This window comes from Tachysurus fulvidraco, chromosome 5 (genome assembly GCF_022655615.1).
Source record: "Tachysurus fulvidraco isolate hzauxx_2018 chromosome 5, HZAU_PFXX_2.0, whole genome shotgun sequence".
NCBI lineage: Eukaryota > Metazoa > Chordata > Actinopteri > Siluriformes > Bagridae > Tachysurus > Tachysurus fulvidraco.
Genome location: NC_062522.1, coordinates 12,524,028 through 12,547,623, shown reverse-complemented (window position 1 = coordinate 12,547,623; position 23,596 = coordinate 12,524,028). Strand labels below are relative to the sequence as shown.

General features: G+C 36.1%; 1 protein-coding gene across 2 annotated transcripts; it reads left to right on the top strand.

Moving 5' to 3' along the window:
• The first annotated feature begins 721 nt into the window (after positions 1-721).
• On the top strand, positions 722-18,681 carry inpp5d (inositol polyphosphate-5-phosphatase D). Of its 2 annotated transcripts, none has more exons than XM_027147113.2 (27): positions 722-1,061; positions 2,271-2,334; positions 5,302-5,437; positions 5,792-5,945; positions 6,086-6,226; positions 6,373-6,463; positions 6,542-6,619; positions 6,715-6,792; positions 7,285-7,408; positions 7,723-7,829; positions 7,954-8,056; positions 8,469-8,665; positions 10,048-10,165; positions 10,263-10,359; positions 10,450-10,588; positions 10,823-10,931; positions 11,682-11,770; positions 12,017-12,098; positions 12,195-12,284; positions 14,331-14,441; positions 14,545-14,624; positions 14,705-14,792; positions 15,904-16,050; positions 16,408-16,471; positions 16,721-16,894; positions 17,340-17,836; positions 17,935-18,681. In XM_027147113.2, the coding sequence occupies exons 1-27, from the start codon at positions 922-924 to the stop codon at positions 17,982-17,984; spliced, it is 3,348 nt and encodes a 1,115-aa protein (XP_027002914.1). In that variant the 5' UTR covers positions 722-921; the 3' UTR covers positions 17,985-18,681. The 2 variants fall into 2 exon arrangements, with proteins under 2 accessions (XP_027002914.1, XP_027002913.1); XM_027147112.2 differs by having other exon boundaries at positions 723-1,061; positions 16,694-16,894.
• The last annotated feature ends 4,915 nt before the right edge of the window (positions 18,682-23,596 follow it).

The window sequence follows — 23,596 nt, the reverse complement described above, 5'->3', positions numbered from 1 at the left end:
ACTCAAGATTGCACAACATGGCAAAAAAAGAGAAGCTTTTGAAAAACACTGAAAGGTTAAGAATTTTTTGTTTGTGTATACTGCTTATTTAAGAAGGGAGTACACTGATAAATGATTTCCTGTCCCCATGGAAAGGTATTTGTCTTCAGGTTTTACTATATTAACATAAATTAACATTTGAATTCATGACCTGTGCAAGTAAACACTTTGCTGTATGTCAAATTATATTGTCATAAATTAGTGCTCTTATGCACAACCTGTATAAATAAGCATATATATCTTATTATGTAGTTATAAACCAGTATGCTTATGCATGACCAGTGTCACACACAATGCTGCAGATGCAACTTTAGCTTCTTTCACTACCTTCTGCACCACCGTGTTGCCTGTGTGCACTTATCACAACCCATAAAAACTGCAAGTATCAAAATCACTGTATTTGTATATATTTTTTGTTACAGTATGCATTGATATCATGAAGACACATTCTTTCAGATTAGAGTAATGTGGTTATATACAAGTACATGGACAGCATTTCTTTTATTAATATGATTTATTTCTGCTGTGCTGTCTGTGTAAACCACTCTGTACTCTGGCCCTTCTCTCTCTCACTTGTGCACACAGAATGAGGAAGTTCACCCTTGCGTTTGTGGTAGCTTCCTTTTTGCAGCTTTCGCCTCTTTAACAGGAAGAGAGACAGAAAGAGCCAGTGTGTGTGTGTGTGTGTGTGTGTTTGTGTGTGTGTGTCTATGTGTGTGTGAAAGAGAGAGAGAGAGAGAACAAGCGGCACTCTGACGCAAATAACGCCATGAAACAGGCCTTGGAGGGACGCTGAAGCTGACCTCAAGTCCTCAACTCTTTTTCTGAAGCCAATCTAGTGATTTTAGGAGTAAGTGCTGAGAGAAGGGGTCACTGGACAGGATGTCGTCCCATCAGCCTTGGTACCACGGCAATATCACTCGCTCTAAGGCAGAGGATCTGCTCTCCAAAAATGCTAAGGATGGGAGCTTCCTCCTTAGAGACAGCGAGTCCATACAAGGAGCTTATGCCCTCTGCGTGCTGTGAGTACACCACTCTGGTCACCAAGCTTGGTCACTTCTGCTGAGCGTTAAACAGGCCACAATTCTAATGTATACGAAAATACCCTCCTAAATCTTTTTAACAAGATCTAGTAAATTAAGGTGGATTAGTTTGTAGTTTAATCTTCTAAGTTAAAGTGGCTTGACGGTCATCTATTTTTTATTCCCCCTCCCCATATTTTACATTTTTCCTTTATAATGAGGTGTTTCTTTGTTCTGGTTTTCAGCTTGTTTATGGAATGTATTGGGTTTTTGCTGTGTTTTCATTTGAAGACTTAGTCACCTCAGTTTCCATTCCTGTTATGCGTGGACTACAACTTATAAACAGCTTTGGGGGGAAAAAAAAACATCTTCAGGATTAAATCACAAGTCATGTATGATGGCTTTCAACATAGTTCTAATGGAAAAGAAACTAAACCAATGTTATTGACAGCCTTGAAAGCTTAAGCTTTTTGCATGCAGTGACAGTTATGTAAAGTGGTATATGACAGCTAACAAGAGCTGTTCTATGCCTTTTGTCCACCTCCTGAGTTTTACTGAGACATAAAAAACTCGTTACATACCTAAGATCTACTGCTACAACTAATTACTACTTATATGAAAAAGTGACTAAACTATGTGGCAGTTATTTCCCAGAAATGATGCATGCCAGTAATCTTCCAATTATTGAGGCACCGAAACAAACAAAATATTTGACTGCAAGCTGTTTGTTTGTGAAAGTCCTTAGAATTAGTCTTAGCTAGCACACTATACTGAAAAACTCTTTAAGTGTACTAGTTTTGTAAGCCACATAAAAATAACTCTTAAGGTGAATGTTTTATATATGCAATCAATACAATTTGTGCTGCAACCTGGTCAGCTAAATATGTCCATGCAAAATTTGTCTTCTTATAGAGAGCAGCAAACATAAAAAAAAAGACCTGACCTTATCTGAATTTCTTCATAACTGTGAAATGACATGTTTAAAGTAAAAAGTACAAGTTTAATAGAGAACTCTATATATAGAAGTCATGGCTAATCTGCTAAAGCTTGCACATATACAAAAGTGCACCATTTCCTGTTTCTTTCAGCCCAAATCATGCACAAATTATAAATTCATTATATTAGCATTTAGATGCATAACTTTATAAGTTATAAATTCATAAGTTTGTGCACCTTAACTGAAACAGCATTATGTTTGTGCATGTACAGGTACCAGAACTGTGTATATACCTATAGAATTCTACCCAATGAAGAGAAAAAGCTTTCTGTGCAGGTAAGAGAATGCAGAGAGACATCACCCTATCAAGTCTGAGTTCAGGTCTTAAAATGAGCTGAACTGAAACCAATAATATATGAGAGCAAAATGCTTAAGAATAAGTTGTTTCCACTATTCGAGGAAATATTTTTTGTCATTAAATATTTAATTTGCTAAATATCCTTTGGAGACCTACAATGTTGCAGGTGTATAACACTGAAGCTTATGCAGACACACACACACGTGAACACACACACACACACAACACATATATTCCATGTATATATGAAAAGAGTCTCTATTGTAAACAGTATGACATGTCATTCATTAATAATTGATAGGTTTGAATAGTTGGTTTTGCTGTGATTAACGAGGTATAAAATCATTCAGGATGTACTGTTAGAAACTATCAACATCGTGTTGGTAAAATATCACACCAACCTGTCACTGATTATTTTTCTGTTACAGCATTCTCTGGTGTGTTTTATTCCGAATATAAAATTATAACAAAATATAATAAATTGTCATATGTTTATCCAAAGTGAATTATAATTCAGACAGGATACAACACTGGTGAATGGTTATATCGAATACAGCAGGCTTTTCTATCAGTCTTAATATTCTAATGTTGTCTGATGTTGTAGTATTCTGAGTTATGTCTATATTATTCAATGGATTGTGTTAGAAACAGCCAAAGAAAAAGACTATTGTTTACTTTTTGGAATGTTATGAGATTGAGATTGGACAGTTCCTATCAGTACTTGGGTAATACATGTGAACCTAAATGCTCAACTCTAACTTTGGGTCAGATTTCACCTCACTTGAAAGCTGATTTAATCTAAGCTGTATATTTTGGTGCTGGATGTAATATTTTTCAACTTTGCATTGCGAATCCATTCTCGCTATATCTGTGATTGATATTATTATAACTCAGTATTTTTAGCATGTCACCTGCCGTAGAGTCACAAGTTTATTGTTAACAGTTTCACAGCAAGTAGCTGCAGACATCTATCATCTAACATATAAACTTTTGAGGGTTTTGGTTAATAATGTTTTTAGTTCTTCTCTGAACATGTGGCCCCATGGCAGCTGTCTGCTCAGCTGCTGTGGACACCCTGTCTCTGGTGTGTGGGTGTCTTGTCTTGTAAGGCAACGTCTATTCTTGCTTCTATACTGCAGACACTGAGCTAACAGCACACCACTGCAGCTGCAACAACACTTGTCTATTTGGTGATACAGTGCAAAACTGTACTGCCCACTAAAGGTCCATTGAGTGCAACAGAACAAAAAGAAATTATATTAAAATGGACTTTGCACATTTTTTAACTTGGTTCTCAGGAACATTATTGTGTTCTTGTAGAAGCTGGCATTGCATACAATAGGTGGTCTGTCATGTGAAAAACTCTAAAATTATCTTTAATATCTGTCTGTGTCATGTTTCTTCCTCTTTTAAAACTATAGCGAAGCTTCAGTTTTAAATTATCTTTTAGTGTAGGCGTAAGTCAAGCCACAGGGTTCCTCTTACACTGGGCTCTGCATGGAAAGTTTCTGAAATGCAAGTTTTTCATCTCTCATTGGGTTGATAAAAAGTGGTTAGCAGGGCATGTTGAAATGTGTGAAAAATGTCTTGCATTTATTACAGCTTATAGTTTCTCCTGATAGCCACATTGTTACCAAAAGCTGTAAAATATTCTCTCAGTCGGTGTTTTAATGATGATGGCGATGGAGAGCATTGTCTAAACATGTCCTTTCAAAATCTCCCATAGGTGTTTATTTTTGGTTGAAATCTGCTGACTGTGAAGGTCATAGTATATGATCATGTTCATGATCATGTTCATGTTCAATTCACCATTAAAGCCCTCCTCTTGGGCTAAAGTTGAGAATCTTTGCTATAAGGAGATTTGTATCCAGTCCATTTCAGAATAATCTTCTCCACAGCATATTAGAGTTACCAGTTTATATTTTAACTTTGTCACTAAACTGTATAGATTTTTCTAATAGAGTTTAATGTTTAGTGCCGTACTTCACATCATATTACTCACAACCCCTTGAGAATACTTTTCATGCTTTGAGGTCAGGTACCACACCCTAAATCTATTTTTTCCATTATGCATTGCAGAATGAATCTGAACCCTAAAATTACATATCATCATCATATCATCTCAATAAAATTAATTTGTATTTACAAGCTTCTTTTGATAAAAAATAAAATAAAATAAAATAAAAAAAAACATAGTAGAAAGAAATTAAGCAACAGATCTACAGTATAGTTTTATGGTGATAACCAAGGTACCTAAAAAGCAAATATTTTCCAGAGTTATTAAATAACATTTAAGTTCAAATTCGTTCAACATAATAAAAAAGGTCTTTTACAGTGCATTTTGTTAACAAGAATTTTCTAGATTAGTTAAGATTAGTAAACCTTGAAATATTAACACATCAAAAATAATGCTCACTAAATACAAAGTAAGTTAACACAGCTAATTTGTCCTTTGTTTATATGTTTACAATATATGTTCATCCAGTCCCTGACTAAAAATAAATCCACATAAATAAGGTAAAATAAATTACAGCATGATCAGATCATGCTCTCAGATCTCTGTGTGTAAATGTTGGAAGTGTAAAATATAAGTTTCAACCGCAGGTGCAAACTTTCCAGTTAACAGCGTCAAACCTGTTCATTTAGGTGTTGCTCATACATGATGTTATTTGACTTATTTGACTTTATTTTTTGGAAAAGAGGAAATAACTATACAGTACATGAACTACAAATCACTTTGTTTTGGAAATAAATTATTTTCATATTCATATCACACCGTGAACTTCTACCTAAGTGAACTGTAGTTTTTAGTTAATGGAGTTAAATGATAAAAGTCAATTTCTTTTAATATTTTGAAAACAACTCAGACAGAAACTTTTTGCATTTAGCTGTATGTGCTGTCAATGCACTAAAATGTCTTTGTTCTCCTTCCCCTCTGTTTTCAGGCATCAGAAGGTGTCCCCATTCGGTTCTTCTCTATGCTCCCAGAGCTGGTTGAAGCATACTATAAGGAGAACATGGGTTTAGTTACACATCTGCAGTATCCTGTGCAGAAGGAAGAGGAGCCAGATGATGAATCAGGTACTAAACAGGATTGCTAAGATGGTACCCTCTCTGTACTTCCTGTATCTTTGGGCATGTGAAGGTGGTGTAGCTTTAAAGCTCACTAATGATACAATAGTGGTTGTTAAGTCCTAATTAGCATGTTAGTCCCCATTAGCTTGTTTTAAATCTAAATCTTATCTTTCTCTGATGAGTTGTTTACATAAAATAATAAAGATACAAAATACCAGCAAAGGCCCAACTTCAGACTTTTTTTTTTTGCATGCAATGGGGCTTAGATTTACAGTTTAGTTTATGAATGCAAGAACTTTTGCATGCATAACCAGTGGTGGATGCCTTATAATTTGGTTCTGTTCATTTCAATTCTTGCAGATCAATTCATTTCACCTCCTCAGCTACCACCGCGGAACATCACACCCAGCGAATGTAGAGATTGTCACGCTGAGCCAGTAAAGACAATAGAGCAAAGCCGGGTGTCAGTCATAGACACGTACCATCAGAGGCTGCAGCTTGTCGACATGTCACAGTACTACATGATTTCTATAACAGACAGTCTCACATTACTGCATGATTTATATCATAAAATGATTCATTATACATGATCTTGTCTAACAGTGCATTTAGATATAATTTATAACTAACTTAAAAAACTTGTTTAACATGCAGCATCTCTGAAGAGCACCAAAAGGCAATCCAGGAGTACTTCAGCTCGGCTGTGGGTTTGGATCTGGAGCAGGTACACAATGGGAACCCCACACTCCCCAACCTGAAGAAGCTGCTCAAAACCATCTGCAAGGGCCTCACCAGGTAGATCTCACCTAAGATTTCTTCAAACATGCTGAGGGAAATTAATACTCACTGGTATTTTTAAGCACAAAGGACTTCATGGGAAAATTCCTATAAATAAATTACATCTTATTTCAAGTAACACTCTCTGTTTTTACTTTTTGTAGTGAGATCTCACGTACACTCCCAACTCTGGAGTCCTTACAGAGAATTGTAGATCAGCCCATGTCACCTGGAGCTGGGAGACTCAGAGGACAGGTTACTGTTCTTTACTGGCTAAAAACTCAAATCTTTAGCTCTGGTGATTTCTATACACTAATCTTATATATATTTTAGCTCTCACTTGATGCCAGCCAGTCTGTGGGCTTTAGGCTTGAGCAACTGACCAAGCTTTTGTATTCAATTGAAGACAAGGTATTATCACTTTTTTGTGTTTTTTTTTTTTTTTTTTGATAATACAACAACTGCAAGAATTTACTTACAAACAAGCTTTCTACCGTTTTTCTTAGGCTAAGAACACAGTATTTGAATCTGCTGGATATGATGGAGGCCACAGGAAGTCACTTATCCCTCCTGTAACATTTGAAGTAAGAAATAAAGCTTTTATTGGAATAAATATGAGCAACGACATGGTGGTGTCTTGCTGCCTTATGTGAAAGGGCAGTTGATAGTTTTTCTGTAGCAGCACATTTTTACATTATTCTTATTCTTATTATTATTGCCTTACAGCCAGTATTATTAAAACTAGCTACTTAATGTAACCAATCATCGTGATATAAGTGTATAAAATATATATTTATATATGTAATTATACATTACCAGCATTTTAACATTGGCCTTATGGCTTATCTCTTTCATTATGTTACAGCAGTGAAAATCTGAATAGGTTCTATATATTCCTGTAGTAGTTTGCCTTTGACGGCCACATGCAAATCAGGGAGAGTCATGTTTGCCTGTTCGCAAGGTTATTGTCATGTGGTTGTCTCTGTACAGAATACGTACAGAATCTTTTTTAAAAAAAATTCATGAGACATATGTCTATTTATATTCTGTGTTTCCTGTTTTCTGTTCTATAACAGGTCAAATCAGACTCGCTTGGCATTTCAAACAAAATGTTCCTAAAAGTCGATGTAGAAAGTGGGAAAGTTTACTTCAAGAAGTCCAAAGATGGACCTGAAGACAAATACTTTGTGCACAATAAAAGTAGGTATTTGTTCTTTTATGAAAAGAATAAAAGGTGTGAAAGGGCTCAAAGTTTTAGTAAACTTAAAGAGGAACTGCCTTTTAACCATGAAGTTCTCTCATTAACAGTGACATATTAACAAGTGCAGGGTGCCTGTTATTTTATTCAGTGGATCATTCTCAGAAGATCAGACTTTTCTGATCTGCAAACATGCTGTATACAGTCACAATTTCCTTAAGACTATTTAGGGAAGTCCTATGCATCAAAATGACTTAATTTGGAACTTAAGTAAGAAGAAATGACTAATGGTATGAGTCTGTTTTTTATCATGTAGTCTTACAGTTGGTAAAGTCCAAGAAAATGCACACCAAACTGGAGATAGTATTGGAGACCGAGAAGGAGAAGACCCAGCGTAAAGAATTTGTCTTTAATGACACAAAGGTAAAGCTGCACTATGTTTACATATTTATCACCAAATATTTGGACGTTTGAACATACAAATTACAATGAAATCAAGGGATTCAGTTTTCACATGGATCTATCTATATTTGTCTGAATTTTTCAGAAGAGGGAAGGTTTCTGTCAATTACTTCAGCAGATGAAAAACAAGCATTCAGATAAGGCTGAGCCGGATATGATCAGCTTGTTTGTTGGAACGTGGAACATGGGTAAGTGTGTCGTCAGCACTGTCTTCAGTGTTGCGCCACTAATTGCTCCAGACCAAGTTTCTATATGAACAGCCTTTACCAAACCTTATACCCAAAGCAGGAACTCTCACCCTTGCTTCAGTTAACAATCTCATCTGGATACTGTAGATTTGTACCTAAGGACTGCTGCTGTAATCATAAAGCCTTTCTTATGTTCATCCCAGTCCAGGTCACAAATTGCTGAAATGTTTCAACATATTTAGTACTGTAGAATGATACTGTCACTCAAGTTTTGAGTTTAGATCCTCCAAAGGTTTATAGGGACCTAAATCCATATCCACCTTTCTTTAAAGACAATAAAGCCAAGTTATCTATGATATCTCTGTTCAGTTTAATCTTAGAGCATTGAATTAACTGCTCTTTTTTTTCCCAGGAAATGCCAGCCCACCACCCCACATTACCTCATGGTTTCAGTCCAAGGGGCAAGGGAAGAGCCGGGATGACACAGCCAGTCAGATCCCACATGATATCTATGTTATTGGAACGCAGGAAGACCCACTGGGAGAAAAGGATTGGATAGATATAGTAAGGGGAACCCTCAGGGACATCACAAACATCAGCTTTAAACAGGTACGACAATCCAGACGTATTCAGACTAGATTTGTTTCTTAATATCACCTATTCTAAAAACAAAAGGGGAGACAATCCTCTGCTAAAGAAGAATACAAAAGTCCTTTATTTTGATCATGTGTGAGGGTGCATTGTAATATTCTGTAATATTCATCTTAGGCAAACTACTTCTAGAAGCCACATACGTTAAAAATACGTTATTCAACGTAATATTCACAAATGGTAAAAAGTGTAAATTCTCTGAAATGAATTGTGTTAAAATCGACGTTATATGTGAACAGCCCATTACATGACAAAATGTGATATTCATAGCATGTAAAATGTCTAAATTCATTCAATGTCAATTCATGGGATTTTTCGGTAAAGGCTAACATTTCATCATTCAACAAGAACTTGACCTTAAATAATACACAAAATAAAACAGGGGTCATTTTACTGAAAGTGCCAATAATGATTCATACAGCAACAAAGACTGCACAAACTGAAGAGTCATTATCTTGAGTTAGTCATTTGAAGATTGTTAGAAGTGTAAGAATGAAATAAATAGTGTTACTCTAATTGAAAAAAAAAATAAAAGAAGAAAAGGTTTGAAAACAGCACTCAGCTATACCATTTTAGTTAGTGAGTACATTTAGTTTATAAAATTTTCTCCTATGTACCTCTTACCACTGGCTTAATAATAAAAATGTACTGTAGTAATGCAATATATTCTTTTGTGGGAGAAATCCAAGAATCATAACCATAACAGAGGATGTCAAACAAGACATAATCAGAACATTGGTACATAAACCTGTATCAAAACAAACTAAATTCCAGAACTGGGATAAACTACAAGGCTACAAGCAATCAGCAGGGTTTACATAAACAACCTAGTCAAGGACTAACATAGAACAGGAGAATACAGGCAGATAACAAACCCATGTATGTAAAGAGGATGAAAACAGATGTAGAATCATCAAAATCACAATCAGAACAAATAAAGTATGTAGCATCTGTCACCATGGGAACTGTGATGTGAAGGTTCAATTCAGGTGATTCTTCAATTGAATACAAAAGCCTTTTCCCAAAGGCTAGGTTTGATTTAAAAAGGGATACAGAAGAAGCATATTTGTAGTCTCCTGGTTAACGGTTTCAGGTAGAATTCAGAGTGATAGCAAAAGCACAATTGTCATTCAGATAAAAGTCATCAATAACTGTGGGGAGTAGAACTAATTGTAGAACTAATTTTATATGAAATGCCACATTTCTGAATATTCATGTTTGAATAAGGGGCATCACTTCCCTGCAGTAAAAAAGGGTTTAATTCTGATTATTTTAAATCACCTATCTCCTCCTTCTTATGAGTACTGATTTTGTTTGAAATTTTCCTAATTTCTCACCAGATAGCTACTCAGACACTGTGGAATATAAGAATCGTCGTTCTTGCCAAGCCGGAACATGAGAACCGCATCTCCCATGTCTTCTGCCACAGTGTTAAGACTGGAATAGCTAATGCCCTGGGTCAGTTCATCTCCACCCTCACAAATGTGATTCACAAACACAGAAGGGATTGTTTGACTTGCATCTTTAATTGTGTGTTTGTGTTTGCATTGTTCAGGAAATAAAGGAGCAGTGGGAGTATCATTTATGTTTAATGACACTTCATTTGGGTTTGTTAACAGTCATTTGACCTCAGGCAGTGAAAAGAAGATCAGGTAAAGCCACAAATGTCTGGGTTCATTTTAGTTCATAAAAACTTGTAAAACCTCTATTTCATTTTTATTAACTTTTTGTATTCTTTTTAGACGAAATCAGAATTATGTCAACATCCTGCGCTTTCTGAATCTAGGAGATAAGAAACTTAATCTGTTCGACATTACACATCGTTTCACACACCTCTTTTGGTTGGGGGATCTGAACTACCGTATTGACCTTCCACCAACGGTACGTATACACATGTACATATATATATATATATATATATATATATATATATATATATATATATATATATATATATATATATATATATATATATACTGTACACACACACACACATAAATATATATTACGTAGAAGTGGCATATATATTTATATATATGCAGTTAAATAGAGCAGGCTAACATAAGCAGACAGGAAGAGACACTGCCTATTGTACTGTTGTTTTGCATTTTCCAGGAAGCTGAGAACATTGTGATGAAGATCAAACAGCAGCAGTATCAGGAACTGTTAAGCAGAGATCAGCTCAACATGGAAAGGGCAGATGAAAAGGTTTTTCTGTACTACGGTGGGAGCCAAGCCTTTTCTTACTTTTCTAAGCTCACTCTACACCATACACAAGAAATTCAGTTCTGGCCCAAACTTACTCAAGCTTGAAAATATTCTGGCTAAAACTTCTTTTATACTTCTTTTACTACAGTAATTATTCAGTTCTGTAGCAAACTCTTTTTACAGTAAAATATGATTATTTCAGTTCTGACTCTATGCAGCTTAAAAATCGACTTTTGACACAAACTCACTTCACAATAGTTTTTTCTGATGCAATTTGATAATTTTACTTCTGACCCAAACTCCCTCTATATCAGGCCAGATTAGAAATTCAGTTTGGTATGAAACTCACTGTGCATAGTACAATATGAGAAGTTGTGCTCTGGCCCAAATTACATCTGCATTGCAAAACCTGAAAATTTCAGTCGGTTCACACTCCAATACTGCCCAGAAGTTCAGTTTGCTCAAAAGCCTTCTAGAGTTTGATTACCTTTGAGTCCATTGAATGACCAACATTACTATTTATGCCTCTTGGGCAAATGTATTCAAGCAGATAAAAAGCTAAACATAAAAAAAAGTTTAGACTATATTAACTTCAACCTATTTTTTCATGTGCATGTAGTATTATATATATTATAATATATATATAATATATACTATAATATATTACAGTTTTTCTATAATTCCTCATCGATGCTTTTTTATGATTGCCATAAAAATTCACACTATTTTTCTTCTATCTTCTATCTGTTTGCTTTTACTTTTACAGAAGAAGAAGAAATCACGTTTCCCCCAACATATCGTCTTGAGAAAGATACACATGAAAGATATGTCTACACCAAAGCCAAAGCAACAGGGGTACTAACATTTGTTGACATTGATTTTGGAAAGGTTGACAGGAAAAAATGGTTATCTATTTTTCATTAATTAATTTTAGTTTTTTAGTTCTCTATTAAGATGTACTTAGCTCGAGCTCACTCTGCTAGAAAGTGTAAACAGCAGTATGCTCTCTCATAAAAAAAAAAAAATCATTTTACGTTTTTGTTTCTAGGGTAAGGTTTTAATTGGCCTCAGTTAAATTTTTTCTCGTTATCTCACCAACAGACTAAATATAACTTACCCTCATGGTGTGACCGTGTGCTTCGCAAGTCCTACCCACATGTTCACGTGGCTTGTCACTCATATGGTTAGTATTTAAAAGATTTTATGCAGTGGGGACTTCAAGTGTATATTTCAACGATTATAATATTATTGAACTTGCATTTTTTTTTATCCAATCCAGGATGCACAAATGACATCATGACAAGTGATCACTGTCCTGTATTTGCTACATTTGATGTTGGAGTGACTTCACAGTTTGTCTCTAAGAATGGTATGCTGTTTATGCACGTTATCTACTAACCCCATGATATACACTCTATATGACCAAAAAAATTTTACATTTACGGCAGAAGCCGTCTTTCAGAGCAATTTACATTGAGCAATTGATGTCCAGCAGTGGCAGATTGATGGTCCTGGTATTTGAACTCACAACCTCTTATCGGTGGTCCAAAACTTGACACATTCGCATGTGCTTTTCAACATCACATTTAGTCCAATTATAATAACTTCCTCTGTTTAAGGTCCACTCTTCTGGGAAGGCTTTCCACTAGATTTCAAAGCATGGCTGTGGAGATTTGTGCTTATTCAGCCACAAGAGCATTAGTGGGGTTAGACAAGAAGGTCTGAGGTGTGGTTGCTTTTTTAATATACGTGAAGGTTGTTCATTGGGGTTGTGGTCAGGGCTTTGTGCTGACCAATTAAGTTGTCTTACTCTCATATTCTGTCTCTTGCTCTTGTTTCTTCATTTTGAAGAAGTACTTACAACCTGGTTATGATGATAATACTTGGTTTATTTGTTACTAAAATGCTAATGAAATATGAAATAATGGATTGACATTAAGAGCTACAACAAAGTCCTTCACTGTACCCTTTAGTGTCACTGATTAGTCATCAAATGCTAGGATAAAATATCACTCAACATCAGATGCACATTTCTAGTCAGTTCAGAATTTAGGATTGTCATAAATGTGTCTCCTTTTTTGTATGTTTGCGCTGTTGAATCTTGTCAAATTGATTTAACTGAGTTCTATAATAGTTGTGATATAATTAAGTTATATTATATGGCATACAGTAAGTATAATTGCCCATTCATATATTGCAAAGTTCTATATAAATGAGAAACAGCTTTAATATAGAGCCATGTCGAACATCCCATCCCAAATTCACTGTTGCTAATAAATGGTCAAGGTCAAGTATGAACTAAGTGTGCAAGCAGTTGGTCATTATTCATTGTTAGCAATGACTCTGTGCTATGATGCATCCAGAAACTAGACTGAAACCTATCCTGCTTGTTTATTGTAAATTTTTATTGTGGAAAAATTGAAAAGGAGGCTAACAACAACTGCCTTAAAAATACTTGAGAATATTTGATGACTCAAGCTTGTTAATGAATTTGTAAGGGCTCCTCAATAACGTATTAAATAACGTAATAACGTACCTTTTAACCGTTTACTGTTAGGAGCCGCAGTAAAACTCAATGGATTTGACAATCTGTTGAATCCGCATGGTTTCTATTATGATTAATTGTTCCAGAGGAATTTGAAAATTTGGCCAGACCATTTGTCTTACAGAACCATATTCCTTTTTATCAAGCTTAATCTGACTGAAACAGCTGCCTGATGATTGCGGAATATTCTTTTTGTACTATTTAGAAGACCTTCATTCTTAGATTTCTACCATCTTCAATGACTGTTGACAGATTTGTTTTGTTCACTGTATCATGGAACAGATTTTCTAATATTTCTTCTTGTCATACAAAATGATACCACATTGTTAGGTGTAAACAAAGGGCACGTTGCCTAAAATGTGATCATGTCTGGAATATTGTATCCAGTTATTATATTATATCTTAAATTATAATATTATTTTAATATTTATTGAAAATAATAAATAATATTAGTTTGTTTACCAGCTTTTGTGATTGTTTCCAAGCCATAAAAATGCCCTTATCTCACCACTCTGTATGATGTGATATAGAGATGTGGTAGCCTAGTGGTTAAGGTGTTGGGTTACTAATCAGAAGGTTGTGAGTTCGATTCCTATTTCCACCAAGCTGCCACTGCTGGGCCCCTGAGCAAGGCCCTTAACCCTCAGTTGTATAAAAATGAGTAAGTTGCTCTGGATAAGGGTGTCTGCTAAATGATGCAAATGGTTGTATATCATACAATATTCCAAGGAGAGATAAGGACCTTTTTTCAATCACACAAACTGTATATCGTATGACCTGGTTAAACTAATTCTACATAGAGAACCATCATGTTCCAGAAACTTTTTTTTATCTCTGCAGATTAATGATAGGATTAATTTTTTCATGCAGATCCAACAAAAGAGTCTCAGGGAGCAATTAAGTTTATGAACTGTGTTGCCACTCTTAAGACCAAATCCAAGACAAAGTTTTTCATTGAATACCATTCAAGCTGCTTGGAAAGTAAGTGCACTTCTGCTGTATAGAAAGTCTGTTTGTCATTGAGTTGACAGATTAAACCTCCTACTGACAGATTTTTATTTTCTGTGAAACAATATATTCATAGAATTTGTCAAGAGTTCTGAAATAGATAATCAAGATAGCACAGAAGGTACCATAAAGGTTCGCTTTGCAGCACATGTACAGGTAATCTGCTTTGTATTATTCTTAACATGTGAAACTAAATCAATGAACAATATAATTAATGTTTTTTATCCATTCTACAGCTTACTCCCATCATTTCAGACCCAGAATACTTACTAGATCAGCACATACTCATCAGTATAACCTCTACAGACAGCGATGAATCCTATGGTAGGTGTGTTTACAATATGTACTTGCTTCGATCTCATACTAATTTGGCATATTCTTTCATACTACAGCAATGTTGAATATTTAAAACTGGTTATAAGGTATTGATGACGTTCAGTAACAGCAGCTCTGACCATACCTTTGTCTGTAATTCAAGTCACAGGTTTATATTAAAGCAGCCATTCTAGCACTTTAGCACATTTTTTTTGTAGTAACATAGAAACTCCACATAATCTAAATCTAATAATAAATGAATTAACATACATTATTTAACAAAGAAAAACACATCATAGATATTCTGAATACTCATGTAAGTGTTTAACATTTCCAGAGTGATTTTTAGGTGTGCCAAAAGGTAATTAGGTTTTCAACCCATGAGTCTTCAGCCCAGAGGACTATTTATATGTTTCTGAGTGACATCAAATTGCTTATTAGTTTTAGATTTTTTTTTAATTATTAACAAAAATAAAAGAAAAACAAAGAGAAGCTGGTAAAGGAATGGCTGTTTATAGATGTTAGAACTTAAGTGTTAGCAGAAACTAGCTTGTCTCACGGATGTTCTACATCATAAAATGTGAAAATAAATGGTTAATATTGTTGTATTTCATTAAAAGATTTAATATTGTAGCTGTTCCCAAACTGCTTAAGAAATAAAATAGTGTTTAACATGGTGTTCAGCTTTCTACTGTAAGGTGATAAAAGTAACTCCTCTGCATCACACCACCCTGTCGCTGATTATTGTCTTACTGTACAACAATATACTCCTTTGTGTTGTGTTCCGTAAATAAGGTTGCACCATTTGATGAAGTCAGCTAAATAGATTCATAGCACTCACACTAGCTGTAAGCTTTGAAAACCCAACCATAATTCCAGGTTTGGTAAATTCATTAAATCTAATTACAGTCTCTTGTGCTTGATGTAGTTTAGGTCCATTTTAAATGAAGAAGGTACATAATCAAGGTACACCTGAGAGCTTCTACAGTCTATTTAAGCATGATGGACCACTTAATAACAACAATAAGGTTTATTATTGAGTATAGCTCTTTTTTATCTGTATTTGTGAATGAAATTACTTATGAATATACTAGTCATCAGTTGCCTAACTTGCATGCAGGCGAGACATGTGTGGCCTTGCGGGCTGCTGAGAGAGATTACACAGAGTTTGTTGTCCCACTTACACATCATGGTGAGCAGACAGGTATGTTATCAGGAGGCATCCAGCTACGTACATCCGAAGGGAAACTGACAGAGAAGCTATATGGTAAGCAAATAAACACGTCACAAACATTTGCACATTTACACAGTATGGATATGCATGCTAAAACCCCTACACTCATTTAACCTTCTGCAAGACTGGACCAATATAAATTACCTATATGACTTATATTAAATACTCAAAATTATTTTAGATTTTCTATACTAAACACTGCCAGTTCTTTAATAATAAACACTGCCTATAGCTCATTAAACCTTCCATACAATAAGCTATTAAAAACTTTCATATAAATAGTAATATTTATACTTGCTGGATGAATTGGATTTGTTAATAGATTGTGCTTGATTCTAATAAGCTGAAAAAGTCAAAGTAAACAGCTTTTACTTTTTTTCTTCTCTGCAGATTTCATTAAGATTGGTGACGACTCAGGAACTGGTAAAGCCAAATCAGGAGATTATAGCAACAAGTAAAGCCTTTTGGTGTATTTATTATCACCTACCCATATTAGCAGTAACAGTAGCATGGAAATTTGTCTGCCAAAAGCTAGCTAGCTTTCTATCTTTGAATATCAAATATTATTATTCAGTTTTTTATGTTAAAATTTTACTCTATTTTTTTAATTAATTCATTAATAAGTAATTGTTTACTGCAGAATTATGAATTTGAGGTTTCTTTATATAAACTGCAGGTCTTTGGCTCTTCCCACTGATATTAGCAATCCTAATTATATGGATGTTGGCTACAAAACTAACAACCAGTCAGGTTGGAGCTATACAATGCAGTCCAGCAGACCAGGAGCTAAAGACACAGCTACAGGAAACACCTCACCAAAAAAGACTGCATATGATTATTCTGCATGCAGCCCAACAGGAAAACTGTCCAGTCCAACGTGAGTACATCTCCTTAAACTATACAGTCGCATGTTCTACAGAAATGTTCACTCTTTAGTCTTCTTTCAAGAAATTTTTCTACTTCATCTTTTATGAAGAACAACTACACATACCGGATTTAGTACAGGTAGACACAGAGATATAAAAGTATGCAATAGGCAGAAAATTGGCTCTTTGTCATAATTCAGCTGCACATATTTCAGGCAGATTTTCCCAGGCTGCCGGAAAGATTTTCATCTTTTATGGTGTATGAACAGGATTTTACACATATCTCAATTTTATTATAAATTTCTCAAACAGCTATTATAAAATCAAATCTTGTCAGTTAACTTTAAATATAGTGAATCTGTTTTCGAAAGAAAAAGAAAAGATTCATTAGGCACTGTTCCAAGCCACCAGTAAACAACACATGACATTTGTGTTTTAAAAAAATAACCTTGTTAGATCTGAAGATGGGCAACCAGCAGAGATGTTTGACAATCCACTTTATGGATCAATGGGGGTGTCACGAAGTGGCAAGGATCAAGAGATGTCCCGTAAAGATCACTTGGTGATTCCTGAGATTTTTGCCTTTCCAAAAGGCAGTGAGTCTGACGCTGATCGCGCACCTCCAGTCCCGACCCCTCGCGCTCGCTCCTTCACCTGCTCAGAGAGCAAAGGCCAGAATCCTTCCTCGACTCCCTGCAGCAACACCAACAGCTGCAGCAGCAACCACAGCAGCAATAGCAGTCTACAGCCCCAGTCCTTCAGCAAGAAGCCTGTGGTACCCTCTCGCTCTGAAGGAGGAGGGATGATGTCTGGAAAGCCAAAACTGCCTACAAAATCTCGCCCAGGTCAAATACCAGAGCCCCAGTCAAAGCCCAGAGACTACAGAGACTCATCAGAGTTACCAGGCAAGATGCGGCCTCATTCCAGACCATCCCAGCCACTCCCCAAAGATGGTATGACATAATGCCCCTGGTGATGAAAAATCATTTATTTCATAATTACCAACTGTTGATTTAAATTTTCTTAAAATAAATGTTTTCTCTGTTGCCAGTGCATCCTGAGACAGCACCAAGTCCAAAGGCAGGTCGCCCTTTGAAATAAGCCTACGTTTAAGTTCTCCAGAGACCAACTGTGATCAGAGCAAATTTAAGGCACATTAAAAAAGCAAGACAAGCTTCACTTTGTGTGCAGCATTCTTCAAGATAGAAAAAAAAGGAAATAAAAAGATGAATAGATACAGCAACAGTGCCATGATCTTGCACACTTGAACTCTTCTGGTCCAACACAAATGAATGTACAGTACAGTACAGTACACCAAATTTAGCAGCATTTAGAGACTATGCATAATGATTGTTCATCAGATGAAACTCAACATTGCCAATCTCTCCACAGATTCTTTCATTTTTTTATGTGGATGGCTAATGATTACTGATCTACATACATATCTCAGTGCATTTTTTTTTCTTTGCTAGATTTTCTGGGAATATTTGTGTAATGTGATCCAACGTTCAGTTTGATTGACACTGTAATTTCCTGGATGCTGTGCTGAGATAACTGGAGAGTAAGTCATGAAGAAGAATAAGAAGAATAAATTACTGAATAATATGGATAATTAATAAATGAACATAAAGCAATGAGAATAATAAGTTTGCAGTGATCACATGAACTTTTTTGTAAATCCATGCAGTTAGGCAGACATTTACATTTATGGGTGTAAAAAAAAAGGATCTGTATTTGATGAGCTGGGATCATTATCTTGTGAATTTACGCCATTGCATTAAAACTCATCTCAAATGTCTCTTTGACCACACTGTGTTTGGATTTCTCTTTTTCGTCTAGCTTTCTGCTCATGCCAGCTGTTAAGACTGATGAATAGTGAAACACATTAACACCTGTTCAAATCAGTGTAGCCTCAAATCTAGGAGGATAAAAATCTATGAAGTTAAAGCAAAGATTCTTTGAGGTGGTTAAATGTACCTGAAATAAGACACTCTTTACATGGTTGGCTATTGATACTGCAAATCACAAATTATTTGAGTTATGATCTAAAAGGATGAGATGTTAACAAGCACTACAGACGAATGGATCCATGCAACTGAATACAAGTGATTTAGTATTACTCCTATATGTTACCACACAAATCTGTAGCTGGAGATACAGTAATATTCTCATTTTTTAGGTCTTCTACAGCAAAATGTTTATTTGTCTTACTGTACAGATGTAACTTGTAAATAGCAGTTCTGTTTTTTTATATATGAATGGAAAAGGAAAGACGTGGTAAGTTTATTGGTCAATTGATTTTTTTGTTATGAACAAACAGTTGTTTAATTTAATTGTTATAAACAAAAAATTGTTGTTGTGAGAACAAATTGTAATTAATAAATTAAATATTAAAATTAATTAAATGGAATATTAAATTACCCCCCCACCCACACACACACACACACACAAACAAACAAACACATGCACACACAGACACTGTTTCATTTGGTATAGATGAATATATAGATGAACATATTTCAATAGTCTGTTAGTCGGTTGGTGCTCAAGTCTCAGTTTTGTTCCTTCCTGTTTCGAAGATTCTACTTCCTGATCGATCTCCAATGTTTTTGTGAATTTCTCTATTAATAAGGTATGCTGGTAAAATAAAATGAAATAAAAAATGAATATACTGAACTAAACTGCATGTATCTTTGTTTCTCAAATACAATGTGTGTGTGTGTGTGTGTGTGTGTGTGTGTGTGTGTGTGTGTGTGTGTGTGTGTGTGTGTGTGTGTGTGTGTGTGTGAGAGAGAGAGAGAGAGAGAGAGAGAGAGAGAGAGAGAGAGAGAGAGAGAGAGACAGAGAGAGAGAGAGAGAGATTGAAGTACATTTATTTTCATTATGGAAGCACTTTTACAAAGTCACAACACACAACAAATAAAATAAACATCTTCCTGTACATATTATTCTAAAAGGTGCTAAAAAAAAAAAAAAAAAAGGCAGGCAGGGTGTGTTTAGAAAAGTGTAAAAATTACTTCCCCTTCGTTAACCCAGCACAAAGCTTCGTTTTTACACCATCTTGTTTCAAAGCCAGTAAGATCATAAACGGAATTTAAAAAAACAAAAGTCAATCGGTACTCTCGACTTGACATATTGTATGCTTTGAATAGTGTTGTAACATCATGAGGTTGACATAGATGGCCAAATTTGCCTGGCTCAAGATCAAAATTATCAGCTGACAGATAAAACGATTCTTATGAACATACTTAAAACCAAAGATTTCATTGAAAATGTCTCCTTAAAAGCGTTAAACAGGTTCTATAAAATCATAAATAGTGCGTTTAATCTAAGTCATTGTGTAAAAGCATGAAACACAGTTTCCCTGTTTAACAAAAAGGACATTCTGTTCCAACCTCAGGGTGTGAAACAGAAATAAAAGCATTTACAGCAACTGCCCCATGAAAACAAAATCCACTGTAAGTCTCCTGCCCTTTTGGTTAATGGTGGCTTATTCACTGATCTTCATTCTGGTTGTACATTTATATTCAGACTAAGCACAGTGCACCAGGGTGTGTCTACCTCCTTCTCTAGGATCTTTCTATTAAAAAACGTGACACAAGCTTTATAAAAACATTTCCCTGTGACATGTGAGAAATCTAAACCTGTTGATTTTCCAGCTTCCAAGAAAGGTCCCGTGTAGTCCACCAGTTTGGGCTGTAGATTTATGCTGTAAAAAGGGTCTTTGGGGTAGCTGCCGGCTGCAGTGTTCAGAAAGCACTGTTCTTTCCTCAGCTGTTAGAATGTCCTTCCATTTTGCCAGCAGTTGAGCGACCGCTCATGTTGATCTAATCTTCAGGCGTGCAGCTACCTCCTCTGTGCTCTCAAAGTCCGCTCCAGCCCAGTTTACCAAGTGCCCCAAAGTGACCTTCCTTGATGCTTGTAATATTCTGTTAAGTCCAGGAAAAGAGCAGTTGCTGTTTGCAATGTCAAACCATGCTCCATTGATTAGTGGTTCTTCCAGAAGCAAGTGAAGTGAGTGGGTAATGTGTGCCTTTTGCAGCGAGAAAAAGCCCCAGACTTTTAAAAGGCTTTTGAAAAATGCTGATAACCTGCTCTTGCCCAGCTTTGCAGTGAGAGACTCCTGTCCATCTGTAGTCCTTCAGCATTGTGCAGCAAGGTGCATGCAGATGCCTGACAGCTGGAAGTTGCAACCTTAAGAAGACTCTGTAGGAACTGCAGCCGAAAGGCTCCCGTCCTGCTTTGCCGTGCCTTGCCCACCCTCTTCCTTGGGAAGGTACAGCACACTTTGGGGCACCCAGTGCAGTTTGTCCCATTAGAGGTTCACCAGAACAGCTTGCATCTCAGCCAGGAGACGTGGAGGAGGACCTACACGGGCCAACTTGTGCCAGTAACAGGAAGCTATTAAGTTATTGGCCACTAATGTACCCCCCTGTATATGACAGAAATGGATAACACCAGAAATATCTGCCTAGTCTACCTTTAACCTTTTCTACGGCTCCCTCCCAATTCCTCTGTGTGGTCGTCTCATCCCCTAGGTTATTTGAACCACAATTAATTATTTGAAGCCATCTCTTTGCCAGGTCAGACTGTCAGGGAGATTTGGCTTACCTTCTGTACATTTTCCACACAGCAGTGCTTCACTTTTATTCCAGTTTACCCTTGCAGAGGACAACACATTAAAATCATTAAACAAATTTATTAAAACCTGCACATCTCTTTACCTGCTAATTAAAATAGTCACATCATCAGCATAAGCAGATAGGTGAATTGCGTTCTTTTGGTTTGGTAGGTGAAGGCCGTGTAAGCTTTACCTTATCTGCTGAAGAAGAGGTTCTATGGCAAGAGAGTGCAACATTCTAGATAGGGCACATCCCTGCCTTACTCCTCTATCGACCTTGAACGGAGTGCATAAGTCACCAATAACTTTAAGTATACTCTTTTATCGCAGTAAAGAGTCTTACTTTTGTTTATAAAATCCTGGCAAAAGCCAAAGGCTTCTAAGGTTTTCCACAAGTATGGACGTTCAACTCTCTGCCAAAAGCCTTTTCTTGATCTACTGAGATGAAACCAACGTTCAACAGCTTAGAGACCTCAATAATGTCCCTAATGAAGGACACAATGTCAAAAATGTACCTACTGGGGACACAGTAAGTCTGGTCTGGATGGAGGTTTTGGTCAATTACTTTATTCAGTCTATTAGCTAGAGTTTTTGAGAGCACTCTAGAGAAACTAGGCACCAGTGTTTGATGTCGGTAAGGTCCCCTTTCTTGGGTAGAAGAGGACTGCCCCACAACAACTCAGCAGTAGCCTTCCTTCAGCCAGACTATTGTTAATTACCAGTAATAGATCTTTGCCTAGTACTTCCCATAAGCACTGTCTGAATAAGAATTCAAAAGGAAGCCCGTCAATCCCTGGTGCTTTCCCTGTCTCCACCCCCTGGAGGGCTCTGTGCAGTTCCTCTAGTATCAGTGCACCTGAGAGTTCTATATTGGCTTCCTCGGATACCTGCAGTGAGCTATTAAAGAGGACACCATCCTGATTGTATTCTGGCCCGAGTTTGCTTCTGCACAGCTGTTTATAAAAATAAACTGCTCTCTTTTTTTATCTCCCCAGGGGTTTACAAAATTGCCCCAGTATCAGAACATAGGGCATGAATTAGTCTTTTTTGCCCGTTTCTCTTTTCTAGGCTGAAAGAGTACTTAGATGGTGTGTCCGTCTAATATACATTTTGGAACCTGAGCACATTCACACCTAAAATTTCAGTCAATTGAGTCTTTCTCCTAGAGAGAAGCTCTGTATATTGTTGCTCTTGTGTGGATTCTGTTAATTCTTGTAGTTTACTTATATGGGCCTCTAAGGCTTTTAAGGATTATTTAGTTCTTTAGAGCTGTTGAGAGTATACTGTTGACAGAACTGTTGTATTTGTACTTTGCCAAAATCTCACCAACTTTGTATCGACTGAAAAGAAAGTTTTGTGGTTCTAAAATCATCCCCCAAAAATGTAAAAGTTTCTTTAATATCTTTGTCACGAGCAGTGTTGAAGTTTCAATAAGCGCTTTGAGGCTTGATGGAGTTCAGGATAAAAGAACACTGTACCATATTGTGATCTTAGAAACTGACTGGTAAGATAATGCTTTTGAAAATGCTAAGTTGGATGTCTAAAATCATAAAACCTGTCTAATCTTGCAAGAAATAAAACATTATGACGTGTGTGTGTGTATGTCCAAGTGTTCTGCCTCGGATTACCTCGTTCATGTGTGTTAATAATTTTAATAAGATGGCTTTGTGATGGTAAATGAGGATCAACATGGTTTCTGTCCAAGTTAAGTTCTATATGTTTTTAAAGCTCCCTTCAGCCATCAAGCTTTTAGATTTATCTGTTGTAAATCTGGGAAATAGTCCTTAACCTGTACCCCTCTTTGTTTTTTTGTCAACATTAAAAACAGTTTATTGTCATCTACATTATAGTCCTGGCCTATTCACTCACTCTGAGACAGAACTGTACTGGAGTCAGATAGTTCACCTCTGATTCATCTAAGTCTGCTTTGTTATGTAGTCTACAGTGGTTCTGTCTGGATTTTATTGGTGTTTTAAACACTATGTGCTCCGTCTCCATTTCACTGCCATCATCCCCCTGTTAACTTTCTGGTTGTTCAATATCACTGTTGCTCAGTTTATTATCGGTGTGTGGTGTTGATGTATGTCCGCTC

Bases quoted from the DNA above. Each gene is read 5' to 3' on its own strand.
- inpp5d (XM_027147112.2), top strand. From the start codon at position 922: ATGTCGTCCCATCAGCCTTGGTACCACGGCAATATCACTCGCTCTAAG. The intron at 8,057-8,468 runs GTAAGTGTGTCG...TTTTTTTCCCAG, and splicing joins TGTTGGAACGTGGAACATGG to GAAATGCCAGCCCACCACCC. The intron at 14,793-15,903 runs GTAGGTGTGTTT...ACTTGCATGCAG, and splicing joins AGACAGCGATGAATCCTATG to GCGAGACATGTGTGGCCTTG.